This window comes from Mixophyes fleayi, chromosome 9 (assembly GCF_038048845.1).
Source record: "Mixophyes fleayi isolate aMixFle1 chromosome 9, aMixFle1.hap1, whole genome shotgun sequence".
Classification (NCBI taxonomy): domain Eukaryota; kingdom Metazoa; phylum Chordata; class Amphibia; order Anura; family Limnodynastidae; genus Mixophyes; species Mixophyes fleayi.
The window spans coordinates 89239141-89259310 of NC_134410.1; the positions used below are offsets into that span (position 1 = coordinate 89239141).

At 40.0% G+C, this 20170-nt stretch overlaps 3 protein-coding genes across 9 annotated transcripts in view; 2 read left to right on the top strand and 1 right to left on the bottom strand.

The window, feature by feature from the left end:
* CSTF2 (cleavage stimulation factor subunit 2) overlaps positions 1–4765 on the bottom strand; it is a 145720-nt gene extending 140955 nt beyond the window's left edge. For 2 of the 5 annotated variants that reach the window (XM_075184646.1, XM_075184645.1), the window contains exons 1-3: positions 4642–4762; positions 3960–4038; positions 1494–1663 (exon numbers count right to left, since the gene is read on the bottom strand). In XM_075184646.1, coding sequence (XP_075040747.1) covers positions 1494–1663; positions 3960–4038; positions 4642–4699 — 307 coding nt within the window. In that variant the 5' untranslated portion in view covers positions 4700–4762. Of the gene's footprint in view, positions 1–1493; positions 1664–3959; positions 4039–4641 lie in introns of all 5 variants that reach the window. The other 3 variants (XM_075184643.1, XM_075184642.1, XM_075184644.1) reach the window with 3 other exon arrangements.
* The window catches only part of LOC142100820 (adenosine deaminase domain-containing protein 2-like), a 1209653-nt gene that overhangs the window by 847394 nt on the left and 342089 nt on the right, over positions 1–20170 (top strand). The window lies entirely within an intron of this gene.
* Positions 4778–20170, top strand: part of TYW2 (tRNA wybutosine-synthesizing protein 2) — a 91379-nt gene continuing 75986 nt past the window's right edge. The window contains exons 1-2 of one of the 3 annotated variants that reach the window (XM_075184647.1): positions 4778–4881; positions 5213–5323. In XM_075184647.1, coding sequence (XP_075040748.1) covers positions 5250–5323 — 74 coding nt within the window. In that variant the 5' untranslated portion in view covers positions 4778–4881; positions 5213–5249. Of the gene's footprint in view, positions 4882–4907; positions 4930–5212; positions 5324–5514; positions 5608–20170 lie in introns of those variants that run through there. The other 2 variants (XM_075184648.1, XM_075184649.1) reach the window with 2 other exon arrangements.

Here is a 20170-nt window from a genome sequence, read left to right on the forward strand (position 1 = left end):
ATAAATCATAGTTAATATATCCTCTCAGTTTTGTTTCTAAACGTATCTCAATTAACTAAACTCCGAAGTAACTATGTTTACATAGTCAAAACGAAGTGTCACTTTGCACCTCAAATCACTGTGGATTTGGGAGCCATGAAAACATTTCCTTGAATCTCTAAAGGTATGACAATTGAATAATCCACCTCTCCATGAGAGCAGGACATTATGCCCAATGATTTGCAGACAAGACTGAAATAGCAAACACTTAAAATGATGTTAACAAAAATCCACACCAAACAATTTAGTAAGGCTTTTAATCGCTTTCAAAATAAAATGCTTGGTTGACATGTATGGCGAGTGCATGACTGGTGTGCTCCTAGTATGTGTACATCTATGAAATATAATCATCTGGGATTAAGAAATATTGTATTATAATCATACCATGTAGTCTGCGATAACATTTATGGGTGCTCTAGAATCCTTTGCTGTACTGAAGTCTTCAGTTTTATTGGCTGCTCAACATATATAATATATGGGTGGTAACTAAATTGAATGTGTGACATACATATGGTGTTTAATGTCCCAGACAGATCAACATTTTAGCCCTCTATTTAAGTGGTAGTGCAGATTCATTTTTACTGGCTAGTTCAACGTTTCCCCCATTTGACTTCAGAGACTTTAAGTATCAGTGTATTGCCAAAACAATGAGATAAACTTTGACAATAAATGCTAAAAAATATGTATAAAAGACAGATAATTATACTGGGGTTATAGTTTGAACAAAATGTAAAAACTCAAACCATTTATAGTTTATATAGTATGTGCCAATTGTTCAGGGCTCACTACTTGTCGCATGTTTAAATTTTTGGTGAAGTTATTTTTAGGGAAAATACACAAAAGATTAGGCAAAAAACAGTGGGAACAGTTTCATGAGGTGTTTAGAAAGATCCAAATTTATGTTGCCTTAAAGATATACTCCTATACTTGTTCAGTAAAAGATTCTTGCTCGACATCTAAATAAACATAGCAATTATCTGAATATCACATGCCAGTGCTGTTTAAATCAAATTTAAATGTTATATTTAATACACAATGACTACTTTCTGCCCTCTTAGGGGAGCTCAGAAATATTTCAGGAATTGATATAGCATCACAGTAATATGTTCTGCACTGGCTGCACGACTAAACTCCATAATCTAGGAAGTGTGCTTGCAGATGTTGTTTATAGATGGAGCCACAAAACAAGCTTCACAAGCTGGTTAAGAAAAAGATCCCTCATGTCACTTACACTACTAAATTCCACACTGTACTCTAATATAATATTCAATATTATGTAAGGATAACAGAATATACATTGGACTTGTAAACCTAGAGGTCTTTCAAGAATATCAAAACCAACAAATCTAAACAGCAAGCCAGTACGTTATAACCTTTTTAGCTCTAAATTTCTCAAAACCTTTCTTAAATGCTGAATATCGTAAAACAATTTTACAAAACTATAAAATACAAACTCTTGAGTTCTTCCTTGTTCTTCTCGCTGGCTGCATTGTCCACGCGTAATGCTCGACCGCTGAATTCTCTTCCATTTAGGTTGCGCATGGCACTGAGAGCAGTCTCTTGGTCCTGATACTCACAGAAACCATAACCTTTCGGCTTTCCGGTTTCCCTGTCATACACCAACCTAACAAGGTAAGAACAAACAAATAATTATTTTCTCTTTCCTACCATTGGGGGACACTACGATACCCCAGTGTATCGCAGTGTCCCCCCCAATGGAGTCAGAGAAATGGATTAAACGGTGAGTAAAAATCTTATTATATATTAATTACATAAAAGTGAGAGATGGTGGCAGAACAATTGCCAAAGTGATGAACAAGCTCAAATGAACACAAATGCTTCTTTATTTAGGCACCACAGTAATTTTGTAAAATTCATGCCCTATAGTCAATTAGATAGTATAGAACTTATTTATCAAACACTAAATTGGATTATTGGGTTCAATAATTTTTATAAATCTTGACTGCCCCACCATTAGATTGAGCCCGTCTACCCAGGAGAGACCGGTTGCAGATTAATTTACTTTTTCTAAAATTCAAAAATTATAGGACTTGGAGGATGTGAAAGGGTACCATTACAAAAGACTCAGAAATGCAACCATCAGAAAAATCAAAGCATTACATTTCACAACAAAAAAGACTTTGCACCAAAAAAAGCCTCATACTAATTAACAATATCAAGTTTGCAGAATATGAAGACACTAACCCATATGGCTGCTGTGTAGATCTGTTCTTTGAAGGATAAAAATCTCACTGTCTAGAAAACAGATGACTGGGACAAGAGAACTTCCAAAGTGAATTAATTACCCTGCAACTTTCTATACAGTCTATGTAATCCATCCAGCATTTATAGCTCTTGAAATCTATCCAAACGGAGAAGGGATGTCTGGAAAATGGCGCTTTCATTGCAGTCTTGCAAGTCACGTTCCACCCATAGGATTTTTAAAGTATAGAACAGGATTATGCGGACACAGACATGTTTTGGCCTTGACAGTGCAGGACAGGATATTCTGGTCAGCAGTGTAAAGAACTGTGTAAGTGGCATTTTACAGAAGTCTTTATTTTTTTTCCCCATAGAAGGTTAAGAAGATAATTAAACAGCAAAACCCCTTTTCAGCAAGAACAACTTGCCATGTACTGACAACGCTAAAAGCAAATCAAAATGAATACGACTACAGGTGGATAATGTAACACACCGCTCCTCTCCATTTTGCAATTAGCCTACAAAGGAAATAAAACCAAGTAGAGCAGGACAAAGACTAACCATGGTTGTTTGGTCCATGTGCTACTATTGCTTTAGAGAAAATAATTTAATAGTAATTAAAAAAAAAATCACGTTTTGTTCATCCGCAGTATGGGTAGTCAGACTTTGATTTTTTCCAAAACCACCAAACAAGAGAAAAAGCAATGGTTACCCAGGGAACTTGTCAGCCAAAGGCATTCTCCGCAGCGGCTTTAACATCCACTCTGTAGAACTTGGAAAAGGAACGCAATGCCAAGAATGTGGCAGCTATACAAACCACACAACATCACCCAAGAGTAATAAACCACCGTTGCCTCAAGTATCTTAAACCCAGAGAGCACGCACTGGTGCCACAAAGGGAGATTAACAGAGAAACACCATACCTTTTCCTATGACTACTGAAGGGGACCAATATTGAGTCAGAGATGGAACTTCTGGGTCCTAGAGAGTCATTCCTACATACAGTTAACCACATATCAAGAGAGTGAAGAGCCACCTCAGGTTTTGAGGATGGACACACAAAAATGGCACTATCAATTCATGGTTGATCTGGAACTTGGAAACCACCTTGGCTAGGAAGGATGGGCTTATCCTAGTTGAACACAAAGTAAGGAGACTCATTGTGAAAAAGACACCAAATCAAAGATTATTGTAGCTAAAATAGCAAGGAGACAACATATTCCAGGTGGAGAAAGTACAAGGGGGCTGAATGGAGAGGGGCTCAAAGGAACACAGAGAATTACCTTTAGATTTAGTTTAAAGTTCCAAGAAGTTGGAGAATGAAAGCCAGCCATATAATTCTCCAGGACACACTCCCTTCCCAAGACTGTAATCTTGGCAGCACTACAGACTTTTTTAGCAGCACTGAAACACACTGCAGCATGTTGTGCTAACTTATATTCTCCTCTCCAGTATTGCCTGGGCCACTGAAAAGCTTCCTAATCATTAATGTCTGAAAGAAAAGTATGGCAGCCATGATACTGCAGTGACCTGTATTGAAAGACCTACGGTGTCACAAAGAGCATGAACAAGCAAGAGAGTGGGTGTGGGCACTACCGCAGATCCACTGATGTATCTCCATCTTAAATGAAATCTTATTCATAATGTCTACTAATTACATGTTTTTTTAATCACTCTTTTGTAAGGGTAACTCGATTTTGAATGTCTCAGTTCCTTACCTAAAACTGACTACAGGTCCGACTTCAGAAAATATATCTTTCAGCTGTTCCTCTGTTGCTTCATAAGGTATGTTTCCAACTGAAAATAGAAAAACAACTGATTAGGCGAGGTTGTGAGGTATAAAACAATAGTAAATTATTTTATTACCATGGGGAGCAAGTGACAATTATACTCAACTGTACTTGTCCATGGCAGAAAAATAAGAGATTAGATGCCATTTTCAAACAAGAGGCTTGCTGTGCTTATTAGGGATGGGGTTTTAACTACAAAAATCCTTTTGAAAGTCTTTTGATATATATAAGTAGGAGTTATATGTTTAAAAACTATATATTCAGATATGGAAGGACGCTCCCATGAATTTAGTGCTTTTTCAATTATATGTTTGCTATATGCGATTCTTTGTATTTTAAAGTTTTTCATTGTATTGGTTGTATAATTAACTTATAAATCTAGGTAACTGTATGTTATCCGATTCTGCCTTCTGTATTTGCGTTAATAATAAACAGAATTAAAGCGCTTTATATTCTATTTCAGAAAAATAATATGAAACCCTAACCTCATAATAAGCAAGTTTTATCGCAGCTAGTACCCCTCAACGCATACCTTACCGTTAAACCAACTATTTTTCATACTATGGTAACCGCCAAGTAAGATACAACCCTATCATGTGCTGTTTCTCACCAAACACTGATCGTAAAGATCTGTCCACCGCAGGATCTCGCACACCAAGCCCCGCCATTGTACCACAAAAAAATTCCACTCAGGTCCGTTCAAAAAACGCTCCCTACTCAAACTTCCGGTCCGGTACATTTATTGTTCCGACGCCTACTTCCGGTATTACCAGAGGGGAAAAGTACTCCCCCTCTCTTCCCGTATTACTGCGCATACGCAAAGGGCAGCCTGCGGCTTTCTTGATGTTAGGTACGCTTATATTAAGCATTGGCATTGTGCAGTTTTATGACTTTGAGGGTAGGGAAAGTGGCATTGGGGAATTAGAGCGATTGTCTCTTTAACAGTAAGGCTTTTGCAGTGTGCTAGCAATGGATATTCTCCTTCGTTTTTATAAATGTTAACTATTGGATTTATGTTTTAAATTAAAAAAAAATACATTTAATCCTGATATCCTAAACATCTTTTTTCCAAAGAAGCATAGAGCATTATATCACTGGTAGTCTACAACTCTCAATACTACATAATATAATAATAATAAAATCCCTCATGCATATTCTTTATCTTGCTGCTATTTATTTAGGTCCACTTTTTACATCTTCAGTGATTGGGGGTTAGACATGGAGCCTGGTGGAGATCATGCCCTCGGAGTTCCTGCCCTTGTTACAGAGTCTGCTTTCTCACAGAAATACAGGTACTACCCATAGCAAAAGAAGGAATCTGAGAAACCCATAGTCATATTTAACCTGTCAAGTTCCCCTGTCCCCCACCTTCCAAATTACCAAGTCTTTTTTTTTTAGTGTCTCTCTTGTTTTTGTTTTTTAAATGACCTATAAGAAGTCACATTAATATATGTAATAACTGTAAAAATCTATATGTATGGAGAGTTCCGCGCCTGCACTTACAGTGACTGAAGAACACCTGCTGCAGTGAAGAGAGGACGGTAAGGAGGACCAGTGGACCACAAGTAATTTGGAGGTAAGCGCTCAGGGGTGGAGTGGGTAGAGGAGGAGCAGAGCCAACACATTATGACTAGGGGGGAAATCATCATGAATATCAAAAGGAAAATATATAAGAGAAAAAGTATATAGTTTAATATATTCAAATGGATTATGACATCGCCAGTGGGGGGGAGATCATGACTGGTTTTGGGGACAGAAAAAATGGGGGCCTCACAGTATCCCTAGGCCAGGGACATGTAGTGTCTTAATCTGACCCTGGTCCATTCACAGTTCATTCAGAGCAAAATTAACTTGTTTTTGAATGACCAGGGACACTTCCCTGGATGTATGGACTGCATGATTTGTCTACCCAACCCACGGTGCCAAAAATTTACCACCAACCAAATGAGTTTCAGTAAGACAAATGACATCCGTCTCAAATTTTTTGAGTTGAGACATAACCAACTACCTCTTAACCTTGTCGTTGAGGCTCTGGACGTTCCAAGTCAAAAAGCGGAAGGTCCCACTCCTTTTTGGCCTAACCTCCACAGTACAAAATAAGACATGGAGACACATCAAAGGTCATGCCAAAAGCACTGCCAACCCTAGCCCAAACAGACACGAAGCCACCTTCTCCAGCATGGCCAAAAGAAACCGTACACCTCTGCAGCACAGAAAAATGAAAACTAATGCAGTACATCACACAATTCTTAACCCTAAAAGCACATATACAATTTTAAACATCCAAACTGTTCTGCCCCCACCCTGTACACTCCAACCATCCCTTCTCCCATTCTGTATACCCAAACTAGAGATGTTCAGGCTCGGTTCCCCGAGAACCGAACACACCTGAACTTAGCAGATCCGGCTCGGCTCGGTACTTTCGCGTGCCCTCGGAATTGAAAATGAGGCAAAACGTCATTGCTACGTTGTCAGATCTCGCGATTTTTGGATTCTATAAGTACCGCCCTCCACGGTGATCGAGCGCCATTTCACAGAGGGACACAGAAGTGGTAGCACAGTTCTTGGTAGTCTGCAGAGCAGTTGGGCAGGGGTAGCAGTGTTCTTCAAAGTCTACAATGACATTCAGGAGAGCTCCATTGTTCCATTGCTAAATGTCATTTCTGAAATACAAATACTAGGGCTGGCAGGCTTGGTGTAAATCTGCAGTCACATTGTACTGTGTTTATATAGGTAACACACAAAGAGAAGAGCTCCATTGCTCTATTGCTAATTGTCATTAATGAAATATAAATACGAGGGCTGGCAGGCTTGGTCTTCCGAATTTGCAGTCAAATTGTACGGTGTTATATAGGTAACACAAAGAGGAGAGCTCCATTGCTAATTGTCATTGCTGAAATAGAAATAATAGGACTGGCAATCTTGGTTTAAATCTGCAGTTACATTATACTGTACCATAGCTCACTCAGAAACAGGAGAGGCAACAGGGTTCAGTTCTGAAACAGAAATTGTAATAATAGGACTGTCAGTGTTCTTAAAAGTCTCCAGTGACATTCTACTGTGCCATAGCTCATACAGAAACAGGAGGGGTGGCATTGTTCTTGTCACTCTCCAGTATCAGTCATGATGATACTAATCCCTCTACCTCATGTGCTAAAGTCTATGTTCAAGTGCATAGTGGTTTCAAGTCAGGGAAACAAAAATGTAAATAAAAAGCTTGTACCTTTTTAAAGAAAAAAAACACCTCTCTAATAAAGGTGAAAGTTTACTGTAGAAAAGCAAAAAATTGCCAACATGCCATTCTACTCAAAATATTACCATAACATCATCAGCTAGCTTCCTTCTCTCAGCTAGATCTCAGCACCTGCAATCTACACTGTCATCATATTCACCCTCATCAGTGTGTACTTCATCCTCAAACAATACAAATTCATCCCCGCTGTAATCCACCATCACAGAAGTCTGTGTACTTTGATGTAATTGCCGGTAATAGCCTTCCTAATGGAATTTGCAGTTTATTTTACGGAAGAGCTGTCACGATTTTTGGGCAATTCTTTTAGACCAGACCAAATGTCAAAATGTTGTGCAGACTCATCTGCATCACCACTGGGTGTCTTGGTAAAGCTAGGTTTTTTTCCTGGCAGCAATATCCAGAGAAACTGAAGTAGGAGACGTCATTGTGTCATGTACCACTTGAATTGTCAGCTTGCTGACCAGAAGCTCATTGCATCTCTTGAGATCTGGGTCAGTTGTAAAGAAGAAAAGACATAGCTCTTAAGCCTAGGATCAAACACAGTTACCAAAATGTAATGATCCGAATTCAACATGTTGATAACTCTTGGATCCTTGTAAAACGAATAAAGTACTTAATCTACAAGTCCAACATAATTAGCGGAATTGCTTTGTTTCATTTCCTCCTTCAATTTCTCTTGCTGCTTTTCAAAAATTCTAATTAGGGAAATCACTTGACTCAAGCAAACAGTGTCTGCACTCTCTTCACAGGTGACTCCTTTGAAGGGTTTCAGCACCGGTACAGTGAAACTGCGAATGGCTCATTAAATCACAACACAAAAAGAATTCTCCACTGCGCTGGACTAAAGTACATTTCCCCTAAATTCTATTCTGCTGCATTAATCCTACATGCTGTTGCAGAAACCCAAAAATGACCCTAAATATTTCGGGACACAGACAGCATCACCTGCATGTCATTGTCATTTTTTAAAAAAGTTCAGGACCACCAAGTTGATTGTATGAGCAAAACAGGGAATGTGATGGAATCCCCCCGCTGTAATGCTCTAACAATACTGGTGGCGTTATCAGAAATCACATATCCTCAGGACAGTCCAAGCAGGAAAAGCCATGTTGCAATGACATCCCTTAATTTTTTAAACAGGTTGTCAGCGGTATTACCTCTGACCTGCACCATGTCTCGTCTCTGATAGCCACCTCTCACTTCCGCCTTGAAAACTTCTCATGTGCTGCTCCCCATTTATGGAATTCCCTGCCACGCTCAATAAGACTTTCCCACAGCCTTCAAATCTTTAGATGCTCTTTGAAAACCCATCTCTTTTTTAGAGGTGATCTTATCCTCGATAATACTATTTACACTAATGCACCCTCACAACTATCCCAATATCCACTCTGAGCCACACTTGCTCCTCTTGTATCAGCTGTGCCCTCTTCCCTTTAGAATGTAAGCTCTCTATTGAGCAGGGTCCTCATAGTAACATACATAGTTGATGAGGTTGAAAAAAGACACCAGTCCATCAAGTTCAACCTATTTTGGATCTCCTGCGTTCCTGCACTTATATTTGAAATTGATCCAGAGTAAGCAACCGCCAATCTGTTTCAATTGTGAAAATCCCCCCAGACTCAATATTGCAGTCCTATCTTTACCCTATATCCACTACTATCCTTCATTTTAATTAACGGTCGTATCTCTTATTAAAGTAATTCTATCGTTTTAAAATAAGCATTGCCCAATCAATTGAATGTGTGTCCAAAGCACAAAGTGATTTATTTTTAACAGATGTAAATAGTCAACAATTCAATACATTATTATATCATGATAAAGTACAGTACAGCACAGCCAATACCAAAAGATAAGTACATACCAATGCAATCGCTTGCGCACCCACGGGACCCGATGGACAATATTCTGTATAGAATATTGTGTCAGAGTTGACTGAGGCCCCAGTGAGATGCAGCTAATATATATACAGTCAGTGTTTCATTGTGAACAAAAGAGATGACGTAGATTGTTTCTATAGGTCCAGACGTTGGGTGGGTCCAGGCCAGACAGGTAATAGGTTGATTCAATCTAAGGAATCCAAAGGTGGGGGTCTTCTCTCCAGGGGGTCTGCTCCTTTTCATAGCCAGTATCATACAAAGGTTTTACTCTCTAATATCAATAACTAAAGTATGCAATGTGCGATCTCTTCGCCGACTGCACCGGACAGCTGCTGATGAATAGGGCTTCAATATGATATCAGGCATGACACCTTTCCTATTACCTAAACCTTTAATAACACTACAATGTACATATAATCAACATATATATATATATATCTCTATATATATATATATATATATATATATATATATATATATATATAAATATATACTAATAATAAACCGAATACTATCTGCTCCTGAATTACAGTGTAACAGAACCAATATGAAATTATATAAATAACTAACTGTTGTAATGCGAGTGTGTGCGTGCGTATTTTACCGTGCGAACGCACGGCAAACCAATATTAAACCAATATACTTTCGTTCATCCAATTATACGACTTTGACAGTCCACCCTTTGATAGTACAATAAACTATCACCTTAAAGATGTTATAAGCAGGATCTCAGTACCACGTTTCATTGTTATGTAATACAAATGCCCCTTGGTGTATGTCCACGCCGTTTGTAGATCTAAACAAGTTATCATAAGAGAGAGTCTTAATCCTCTAAACGACTTCTTCTTCTACTATAAACCGTACACTTCTGGAGCTTGGAGATAACCTTTTGTATGCCCTTCAAGGGTGCAATAAAACACTTAATACATTATTTGGAAAGGTACATGGTACAGTAGAACGTGTATCAGCTATACAGAATTCTCTACTACAGTTCTTCAAGTTTAACAGGTTCTTCTGTCCAACGCATGTCTTTAAGCTCAGAATACATTTAAACACTTCATGTTCATCAATAGCATCATCCTATGTCTATCAATAATGTCAAATGCAATCTCCTTCAGCTTGCGTTAATATAAACACATCTAATAATGTCACCAGTTCTTTTCATCAACACTTGTGGGCGGGCTATTGTCTGTTCGTTCTTCCAGGTCTCGCAATACTCAGATTTAACAGTGATCGGCTTGTAAAGCATTGGGAGACTTCAGACTAAGGGACCTAGGTATCCTACTTTTTCCCCTAGTGACCTCCCACCCATAGTTCGGGTACCTCAAGAATATTTAGTGGAAAGAGAACTAGTCCTACTTGATATAATCACTGAGGCACGCGTGAGCACGCCCAGCACTTTGTTTGGTCTAAAACCTTACCCTCCCAAGAATGATAATCATTCTCAAGGATGCCTGCTCAAGTCCGAATATTACTGGACTGGCATCGCTGGGTGTGTCTCTTTTTTTTTTAACTATGGGGTCGCCGTACTTACGGACGTAATGCTACTCAGACAATAGCCCCTCGCACTTTCTCCAAGCTCCAAGGTTTCCAAATTTTCCTTTACCCCTGAATTGAATAGAGTAATTGGCCGGACTGATTATGCTACTAACTTCTTCCTCCCCAATACCTCCTTATCATTACCCGAACCAGTCTCTGTCACCTGCTAATAATCAAAAGAATTAACCGTCCTGAGAAGAGAGTGAAATGAGAGAACACAAAACAGGAAAAACTACAACTTCATGCTGGACAACAGTCTTAGCCTTTGGCTCAGGTGCTACTAACTGCATTCGAGGCCTTCCAGTACAGACTCATGAGTGCCCTTGGACCCTTCTCTGAGTGTTGGCCCCTCTGCAGTGGGTGGTATGGGCACCAGTGTGTCTCTGCTACCCTTAAAGCCGTGAGGCTGGTAGCCTACACCTGGTACCTGTCTGGCAAATAACCTAAGCTTAAGAGATTTCTGCTCCACAACTTACTCTCCCGATCCAACATCCTGACAGTTAGTGTGACCTTTCAGGAAACAGTGTTTTGGACGTTCTCGGTTACTGTCTCACTATTTACCTTCTCTCAAGGTCTAACCTAGCCTCCCAGTTACAATCTCATCTCACGAGGGGTCAAGAACATTTCAAAAACTGACAGGTTAGGAGTCTGCCCAGGAGTGATCTTTTGGTAGCGGGAAAGGACTAGTGGCCGAAGCTATCAGTCACTACAATCAAGTTCCAACTCTTATTCTATTCAATTCGTTCTACCGAGTACCACTACTTTATGTTCACACTGGTTTATGGCTAACTGAAAGTATGTGATTTGTTACCACTACTCATACATTATACATCTATTATCAATAACATGAATACCCCTATCATCTATTATAACTCTAGGACTATCACATTAAATAACAAAAGCTTTGAGTATGAAACAGTAATACATTAGACACATTTCAATACACCTCTACCCAGACATATTTCATTGGTACACCTGTGTATACTTGAGGATCCTGCATGGTGGTAATTGGATGACGTGCATTTGTTTTACCTGGAGGAAAACCCATCAGCAGGAGGGATATGGGATGGCTCTATTAGTCTACCTTGTCCATCTCTCCAGAGTCCACCAGACTCCTCACCACATCTCTTCACCTTCCAGACAGTTTATCCCTCAGGTAACACAAATCTTCCTATATTAACCAATATGTGTATGCGTGCATGTGTGTGTGTGTGTGTTCACATTTTAAAACTAAAACAATACAACGAAAAACAAAACAAAACATAGATTTGTTAGCTGTCACATAAAACCCTGCTGTCTATTTGACAGCTATGTTCTCTCTGGTGTGACAGCCCTGTATGGTTGTGCGTGTAAGTGTGGACTTTACTAGCAGCTACTTCAGTTGGTAACTGTGTCACTGTATAAAGTCCTCTATGTAGTGTCCTAATCATGTGCTGTTATTGCTATAAAACGATTTCTCCGTCACCTCAACATCGCCCTCTAGACTAGAAAACTGCTGAAGACCAATGTATATCAATCGATTTTCCCTCTGCCAACTCACATGTCATTCTCAGTACCTCATATTCAGCTACTTGACTAAGTGGGAAAGGCAACGGGGTCTCTTTCTATAACACTTTCTTCAAATATAACAGTATCCAGTACATGTCTGTCTAACAGTGAAAAAATATAAAACATGAAAATTCTACATTTTCTAGGGTTTCACATTATGTCGTATCTTGTGGTAAAAATCCTACTCCAATGTTCTATACAGAGATGCATATCTGTATGCCTCACCTCTAGCATTCTTCTGTCCTCCTGTCCTGCCCACCCTTTGTGCATCCATATAAAGGCACATTTTTGTACAGGAGGCACGAGCCAAAACAAAAAAACAAAACAGATATGCAATCTATAAAACATGAATCGTATTTCCACAACAGAACCTTTCTGCTTAAAATCAGCAGTTTCTATACACCTGAAAACAAAACCCCTGACTGTTTCTGTAACTCATGTCAATCTAGTGTGTGTATCTCTGAATTTGTCTTATGTAAAAACATAAAATATGTTTTAGCCTCATTGTTGATTTTATCTCTACCAGAGGAGGGAGAGGGAGAGAGAGGTAGAGAGAGAGAGGGAGAGGTAGAGTTTGTGTAAAGAGTGGGAAATAGGAAAGCAATGAATGATGGGAATACAAAGGTTTGAATACAAACATACATGTAGAAAGGGAGATTTTTACAACAAAATAACAGCTGGATTGGACTCTGACTCTATGGGGAAATGGCTGTATTCATTCCACTGCTCCCCTTAGCTATTTGCTAACTATGACCCCTCCCCATACTTGACTAGGGGGTCTTAACAGTGCCATCCAGTGTCGTCCGTCATTTGTTTAGTAAGAACTCGGTATCTCATTGACTACATACCTTTTCAACGGACTTTTCTAACTTATAATAGAGAAATGTAAAAATGTACTCTTAGTGACTCATATTTTCTCTGAAATACATAAAACGATATTTTGGAGCAAAGTATGTACATACTTCATTGTTGGATAATGATTCTCAGCCAAACAAATTATCATGAGTCACTGCAGCCTAAAACAAAAGAGTGTTCCAATTGTCTATTGTTAATTAGTCTTTCAAGAGTAATTCTTCTATTTCTCTATCTCACCCCTTTTAAACACTTGTCTATACTTCTTTTGTGTCCCCTTTATCTGTGAAAAGAAAAACAAGATAGTTATCTTAAAACAGCAAACAAAACAAACATTTCTATTCTTTGCCGTCGGCTAGTGATTTAGGAAAACAAACATGTGACAACATAAAACGAACAAACAAAATCAACAAAGATTACTTTTAAAAAAATAAGTTTCTTTCTACATTTTGCACCTTAATGCTCACCACAGATTAACTCTAGAGTCGGCTATATTTCTCCCCCCAGGAATTGGCTGCTATGAGGTGCACAGGAAACTGTTGAGAAGTCTCCGAGACTTGTGTGCGCCGTCTCTGTGGGTGTCTATGTGATTCCCCCTTAGATGGGCCAAGTCTCTTTGCTTCCGCTTTTGTCATTGTACAGTCCTGTGCTTGGTGTCCCATTTTAGTGCATCTAAAACACTTTCTCAACTCATGTTGTTTCTCTTCTTTTTTACAATCTCTTGCGAAATGGCCTTCTTCGTGACACTTAAAACACCTGATTTTTCTATGTTTCTTATTATGTGGGTTGTATGCTGGTGGTCGTGTGTGCAGTCCCTCTAGTGCTGGCATACTTACCATCATTACCCTATCACTTAGTGTCTCTTTTTGTTCATTTATACTTCTATCATGTTCTATAGCTGACTCCCTGAGAACACTTACAGTACTTCCTCTCCAGTATGGTAATGAAGTTTGCACCCTTTTTTTCAAGTTTTCCCTGAGTCCATCCATTAGAACGTGAACAGCAACCTCTCTGTAATCTTCATTATCTTTTGTGTCTGGTACCCCAGTATATTTGACCATCTCCATCAGAGCCCTGCAAAAGTAGTCTGTTGCATTTTCACTATCTTTTTGCTGGATACTAAAAATTTTACTCCAGTCCACTATCACTGGGAAATATATGGCCAACTGTGTGATTATATTTCTAATATTGTCCTGATTATCATCCTCGGTTAAGGATTCATCCTCCTCCAACATACAATCATTAATGAACTTTTGTATATCAGTATTGAGAGGAAGACAGGCCTTCAATAATACTTGCCAATCTTTATTAGTTGGCTCATACACATTACCATAATATCTAATAAACTGCTGACATTTGGTCAAATCTTTCCTAGGATCAGGGAAATCAGACAAAATTGAAAATGTTTCAGACCTAGTGCATGGATCATGCTTTGCTACATGTTTTAAGGGAACATCACTATTACTGTCTGCTTTCCCATTGGGAACTGCTGCTGTGCAGACAGGATGTAAGTCTACCAAATCACTAAAACTAGTTGCTGAAATTGCTGCTGCAGTACAATGGATGTCTCCCCCTGTGTTAACCTTTTCATTGTTCTCACCACTTTCAGCAGCTGCCCCTATTGGTGGGACGGTTCCTCTTCTTTTTCCTGAAACATTACCTTTAACGTTACCTAAAACAACATACAACTTACTAGTTACAGTATTTACATTTTTGGTATTGGCTGTACTTCCCGCCCCGACCGAATTTATCGGGGGCGTGTTTGCGCTCAGTTCGCCACGCTTTGCAACGCACACTTCCGGAATGCTTGTTTCCGGTACGCTTACTTCCGCTGAACACGTGTTTTTCCTTACACTCACTTCCGCTGTGCGTTCGCTGCTCTGCCACGTGTTACCTTCCATTTGCCACGATTTTAAACAATGATTATGTGCATTTCTCACTTTCGTTGACTTAATCAACCGTACTTTATCTTTTACGGTATTTAGCACCTCTGCATTAAAACTCCCTGTTGTTGGGAAAGGCCTATCACAATCTTTGGTCATTTCGACCCACGTGTCACAATACACAGTTGTGTATGCACCATATTTTGCACACATGAGAAATCTCGCTGACTCAATAAGACCTTCCTTAGGCAGTAAATTGGCAATCTCTAGCGTATGCCTAGCACCCATGTTGCACAATATATTTTCTACCCGGAACACAGACACACCGCAATGCTCTGTTCCTTCCGGCCAAATGTGAAATACAGACACACCGCAATGCTCTGTTCTTTCCACTAAATAATTTCAACTCTGTCGCTATACTCACCGCTAGAGATCTATAATGCTCGGTGAACGTATTTCCTTTAGCCGCGTTTACTCGCTTTTCTAGCCCCTGGCGAGGATCCCTAATACAGAAATATCACTGTGGGCCCCAAGGGCTATCGGCTCCTCGATACCCTGGCTCAACCACAAAAATCTGAGTTTATTATCGCTGGGAGCGCAAGTTAATACAATCAACCTGCCTTTCCAGTATAATTCCTCTTAGCTGCTTCACCAATTCGCACTAACGGTGCGATCGGATCGCACTGCCTACCAATACTAATTATTAGCAAACCTTGCGATCTATTGGTAGCGCTTTGCGAAAACCCGGTTTTCGCATTCGGTATACCTGCCCTGTATACTGTCCTTCAGTTGGGCAATCCGCCTCGTCAGACAGCAACTGAGCACCTCAACAATAAACAGTGTATCTACATTACAAAATCGCACACTATACACCTTTTCTGCGCAGAAAATTGAAAGTTCCCAACAACCGTAATAATGTCTCAGAGGCTTTCACAAGTAATTATACTATGCATGTAATAACTATCAAAACAATTGTTCAACCACGTGGCAAATCTACCGGAAGTTTGCGTACGCACAGCAAGAAGTACACATACGCACAGCAATGCAATACACTTTAAACCATTAAAACGACAATAAAAAGAAACATTTTTTCTTTCTTGTCCCTAGATTCTAATTAGCGTTCCTTCAGTCTATGCAACAACGGACATTCGGTTTCGCAACACACAGTGAACCACAGGTATTAGACGCATTACATTCTTTCCTGCTTTATGCGACGCGTCCGTCAATCCACCCTTTGTTGAGGAACCGAATATCGTAAGCGTTGCATACCTGCCGGTAACGTAACTCCAAACTCACGAGCCCCCATATTATTAAAGTAATTCTATCGTTTTAAAATAAGCATTGCCCAACCAATGTGTGTCCAAAGCACAAAGTGATTTATTTTTAACAGATGTAAATAGTCAACAATTCAATACATTATTATATCATGATAAAGTACAGTACAGCACAGCCAATACCAAAAGATAAGTACATACCAATGCAATCGCTTGCGCACCCACGGGACCCGATGGACAATATTCTGTATAGAATATTGTGTCAGAGTTGACTGAGGCCCCAGTGAGATGCAGCTAATATATATACAGTCAGTGTTTCATTGTGAACAAAAGAGATGACGTAGATTGTTTCTATAGGTCCAGACGTTGGGTGGGTCCAGGCCAGACAGGTAATAGGTTGATTCAATCTAAGGAATCCAAAGGTGGGGGTCTTCTCTCCAGGGGGTCTGCTCCTTTTCATAGCCAGTATCATACAAAGGTTTTACTCTCTAATATCAATAACTAAAGTATGCAATGTGCGATCTCTTCGCCGACTGCACCGGACAGCTGCTGATGAATAGGGCTTCAATATGATATCAGGCATGACACCTTTCCTATTACCTAAACCTTTAATAACACTACAATGTACATATAATCAACATATATATATATATATATATATATAGACTAATAATAAACCGAATACTATCTGCTCCTGAATTACAGTGTAACAGAACCAATATGAAATTATATAAATAACTAACTGTTGTAATGCGAGTGTGTGCGTGCGTATTTTACCGTGCGAACGCACCACGTCACGTAACACGTGGCGTACGCTTCGCAATACGCACGGCAAACCAATATTAAACCAATATACTTTCGTTCATCCAATTATACGACTTTGACACTCTGGATACACCTTTCCGCTAAAAAATTGTCTAACCCTTTCTTGAACATATCTATTGAATCTGCCATCACAACCTTCCCTGGCAGTGAGTTCCATATCTTGACTGCCTTTACTGTAAAGAACCCCTTCCTTTGCCGGTTGTGAAATTTCCTCTCCTCTAACTTTAGGGGTGACCACGTGTCCTGTGTATGGTGCTTGGGGTAAAAAGTTCCCATGAAAGTTCTCTGTATTGACCCCTAATGTATTTGTACATAGTAATCATATCTCCCCTTAGACACCTCTTTTCTAAAGTAAAGATACCTAAAGTGGCTAACCTTTCTTCATAACTTAATGACTCCATACCCTTAATCAATTTTGTCGCCCTTCTCTGAACCCTTTCTAGTTCCAAATTATCTTTTTTATAGAGTGGTGCCCAGAACTGAACTGCATATTCAAGATGAGGTCTTACAAACGATTTAGACAGTGGCAAAATTACACTGTCTTCCCTTGCATCTATGCCCCTTTTTATGCATGCCAATACTTTGTTTGCCCTTGCAGCTGCTGCTTGACATTGAGCACTATTGCTAAGTCTACTGTCTACGAGCACTCCCAAATCCTTTTCCATTATAGATTCTCCTAAATGAATTCCATTTAATTTATAGATTGTGTTCTTGTTTTTGATCCCTGAATGCATTATTAAAGTAATTCTATCATTTTAAAATAAGCATTGCCCAATCAATTGTATGTGTTTCCAAAGCACAAAGTGATTTATTTTAGCAGATGTAAATAGTCAACAATTCAATACATTATTATATTATGATAAAGTACAGCACAGCCAATACCAAAAGATAAGTACATACCAATGCTATCGCATGCGCTCGCTGCGCACCCACGGGACCTGGTGGACAGTATATCTGTTAGAATACTGTGTCAGAGTTGACTGAGAACCAGGGGGTGTGCAGCGATGGTTATATACAGTACAGTGTTACACTTGAACAATAGAGATGACGTAGATTGTTTCTATAGGTCCAGACGTTGGGTGGGTCCAGGGTGAACAGATCATAGGTTGATTCAATCTAAGGAATCCAAAGGTGGAGGTCGTCTCTCCAGGGGGTCTGCTCCTTTCATAGCCAGCATCATACAAAGGATTATTCCCTAATATCAATAACTAAAGTATGCAATGTGCGATCTCTTCGCCGACTGCACCGGACAGCTGCTGATGAATAGGGTTTCAGTATGATACCAGACATGCCACCTTTCCCACAACCTGAACCATATATATCACTGAAGCGTACGTTTCAATATATATGTATATATATATACTACCAATAAACCAAATATTATCTGCTCATAAATTACAGTGTAACGGTACCAATATGAATACGAATTATATAGATAACTAAATGTTGTAATGCGAGTGTGTGCGTGCGTATTTTACCGTGCGATCACATCACGCCACGTGTTACGTGGCGTACGTTTCGCAATCGCACGGCAAACCAATATTCAACCAATATACTTTCGTTCATCCAATTATACGACTTCGACAGTCCATCCTTTGATATTACAATAAACTATCACCTTAAAGATGTTATATGCAGGATCTCAGTACCACGTTTCATTGTTATGTAATACAAATCCCCCTTGGTGTATGACCACGCTGTTTGTAGATCTAAACAAGTTATCATAAGAGAGAGTCTTAATCCTCTAAACAATTTCTTCTTTCGCTCTCCTACCATTGGGGGACACTGCCAGACATTGGGTATAGTAGTGGGATTGGGAGTTTAGGCACTAAAAACTCTTTGATTTTTACTCCCCTCCTCTGCTATGCCCCTCCTCTCCTAGATACCTCAGTTTTTTTTTTAGTGCCTTAGGAGTTAGGCCAGTTTAGTATAGGCTCCTGCCTATATGTTATTTAGTGATAGTGTTTCACGTTTTTATTTTATTTTTTCTTAAGGGTGCTTCGCGGGGATCGATCCTAAGTCCCAGAGAGGGTGAATAGTCCTGGGCTTCCTTCACCCTGATCCCCGCGCAAGGTAAGAAGTGGCTGATGCCCGGGTCTTCCTTCACCAGTCTTGCCGGTAGTTCATCTCCTAGAAACGAGCTGTTAGTTGTTGATAGCGCCATTAGGGCTTTAGGTGCCCACGGAGGTAGACCTCTTCAGCGTGCCACAGAGATAGGTCACGCGGGGGAGATCCAGGATCCATCGCTCCTCGCCGACGGACTAGCCTGCAAGCCCCCTCCTCCATACCCCCACCTCCCCTGACAACGAGCAGCGGGGGTCCGTTAGCGCTCCCTCTATTATAGAGAGCGGCGCTGCAGGAGGAGGGCAGAGACGCACACGCTACCTGGGCACTGTAACAAGCGTGTTGTGGAGAGATTACCGACAGCCATATTATAGATGAGCTGTTCGGTAATTTAGAGAGGAGCAGACATTTTTTTGATGAAGGCGGAGCTGGAGGAGGACCTTCGTTTCCCGCACTTCTCAGGATCCTGCACAGCGGAGTCGCCATCTTTAGCTCACACCGAGCAGCTGCATGTCGCTTCTCTCCTCTCATTTACCTCTTCTGTGACTGGTATCGTTAAATCCTGTGTTTGTTTGTGTACAAAAACATTTTAAACATTCATGGTTGATTGTTCTACCTAGCGGGAGAGGTTAAAAGTTACTGAGGGGCAAATTTGTACCCGGTTATATAGATCTGGCTACAAATTGTGTATTGCTGTATTCTGACATTAACTGTTTAGACAATAATCATTTATCTGTCTAGTCATAATCAGTTTATACTGTATTTAACCAGTAATGTCTAACAAGGAGTCCTCTGACAGGGGATCCTCTGGAGGGTCTGCATTGTATTTTACTTGTGCCATGTGTAAAGTAAAACTTTCAAAAGGACAGCATGTGACAAAGGTGCCCTTTGCGCTGCTTGTGAGACCGGATCTCAGGAGTGTCCCGCCCCAGCTCAAACACCGGTAGCCATGGTAGAGCCGCCTTGGGTTAAATCCTTTGCTGCAACCATGGAGAAGTTTACTACGGTGATGTTACAGGCTGCA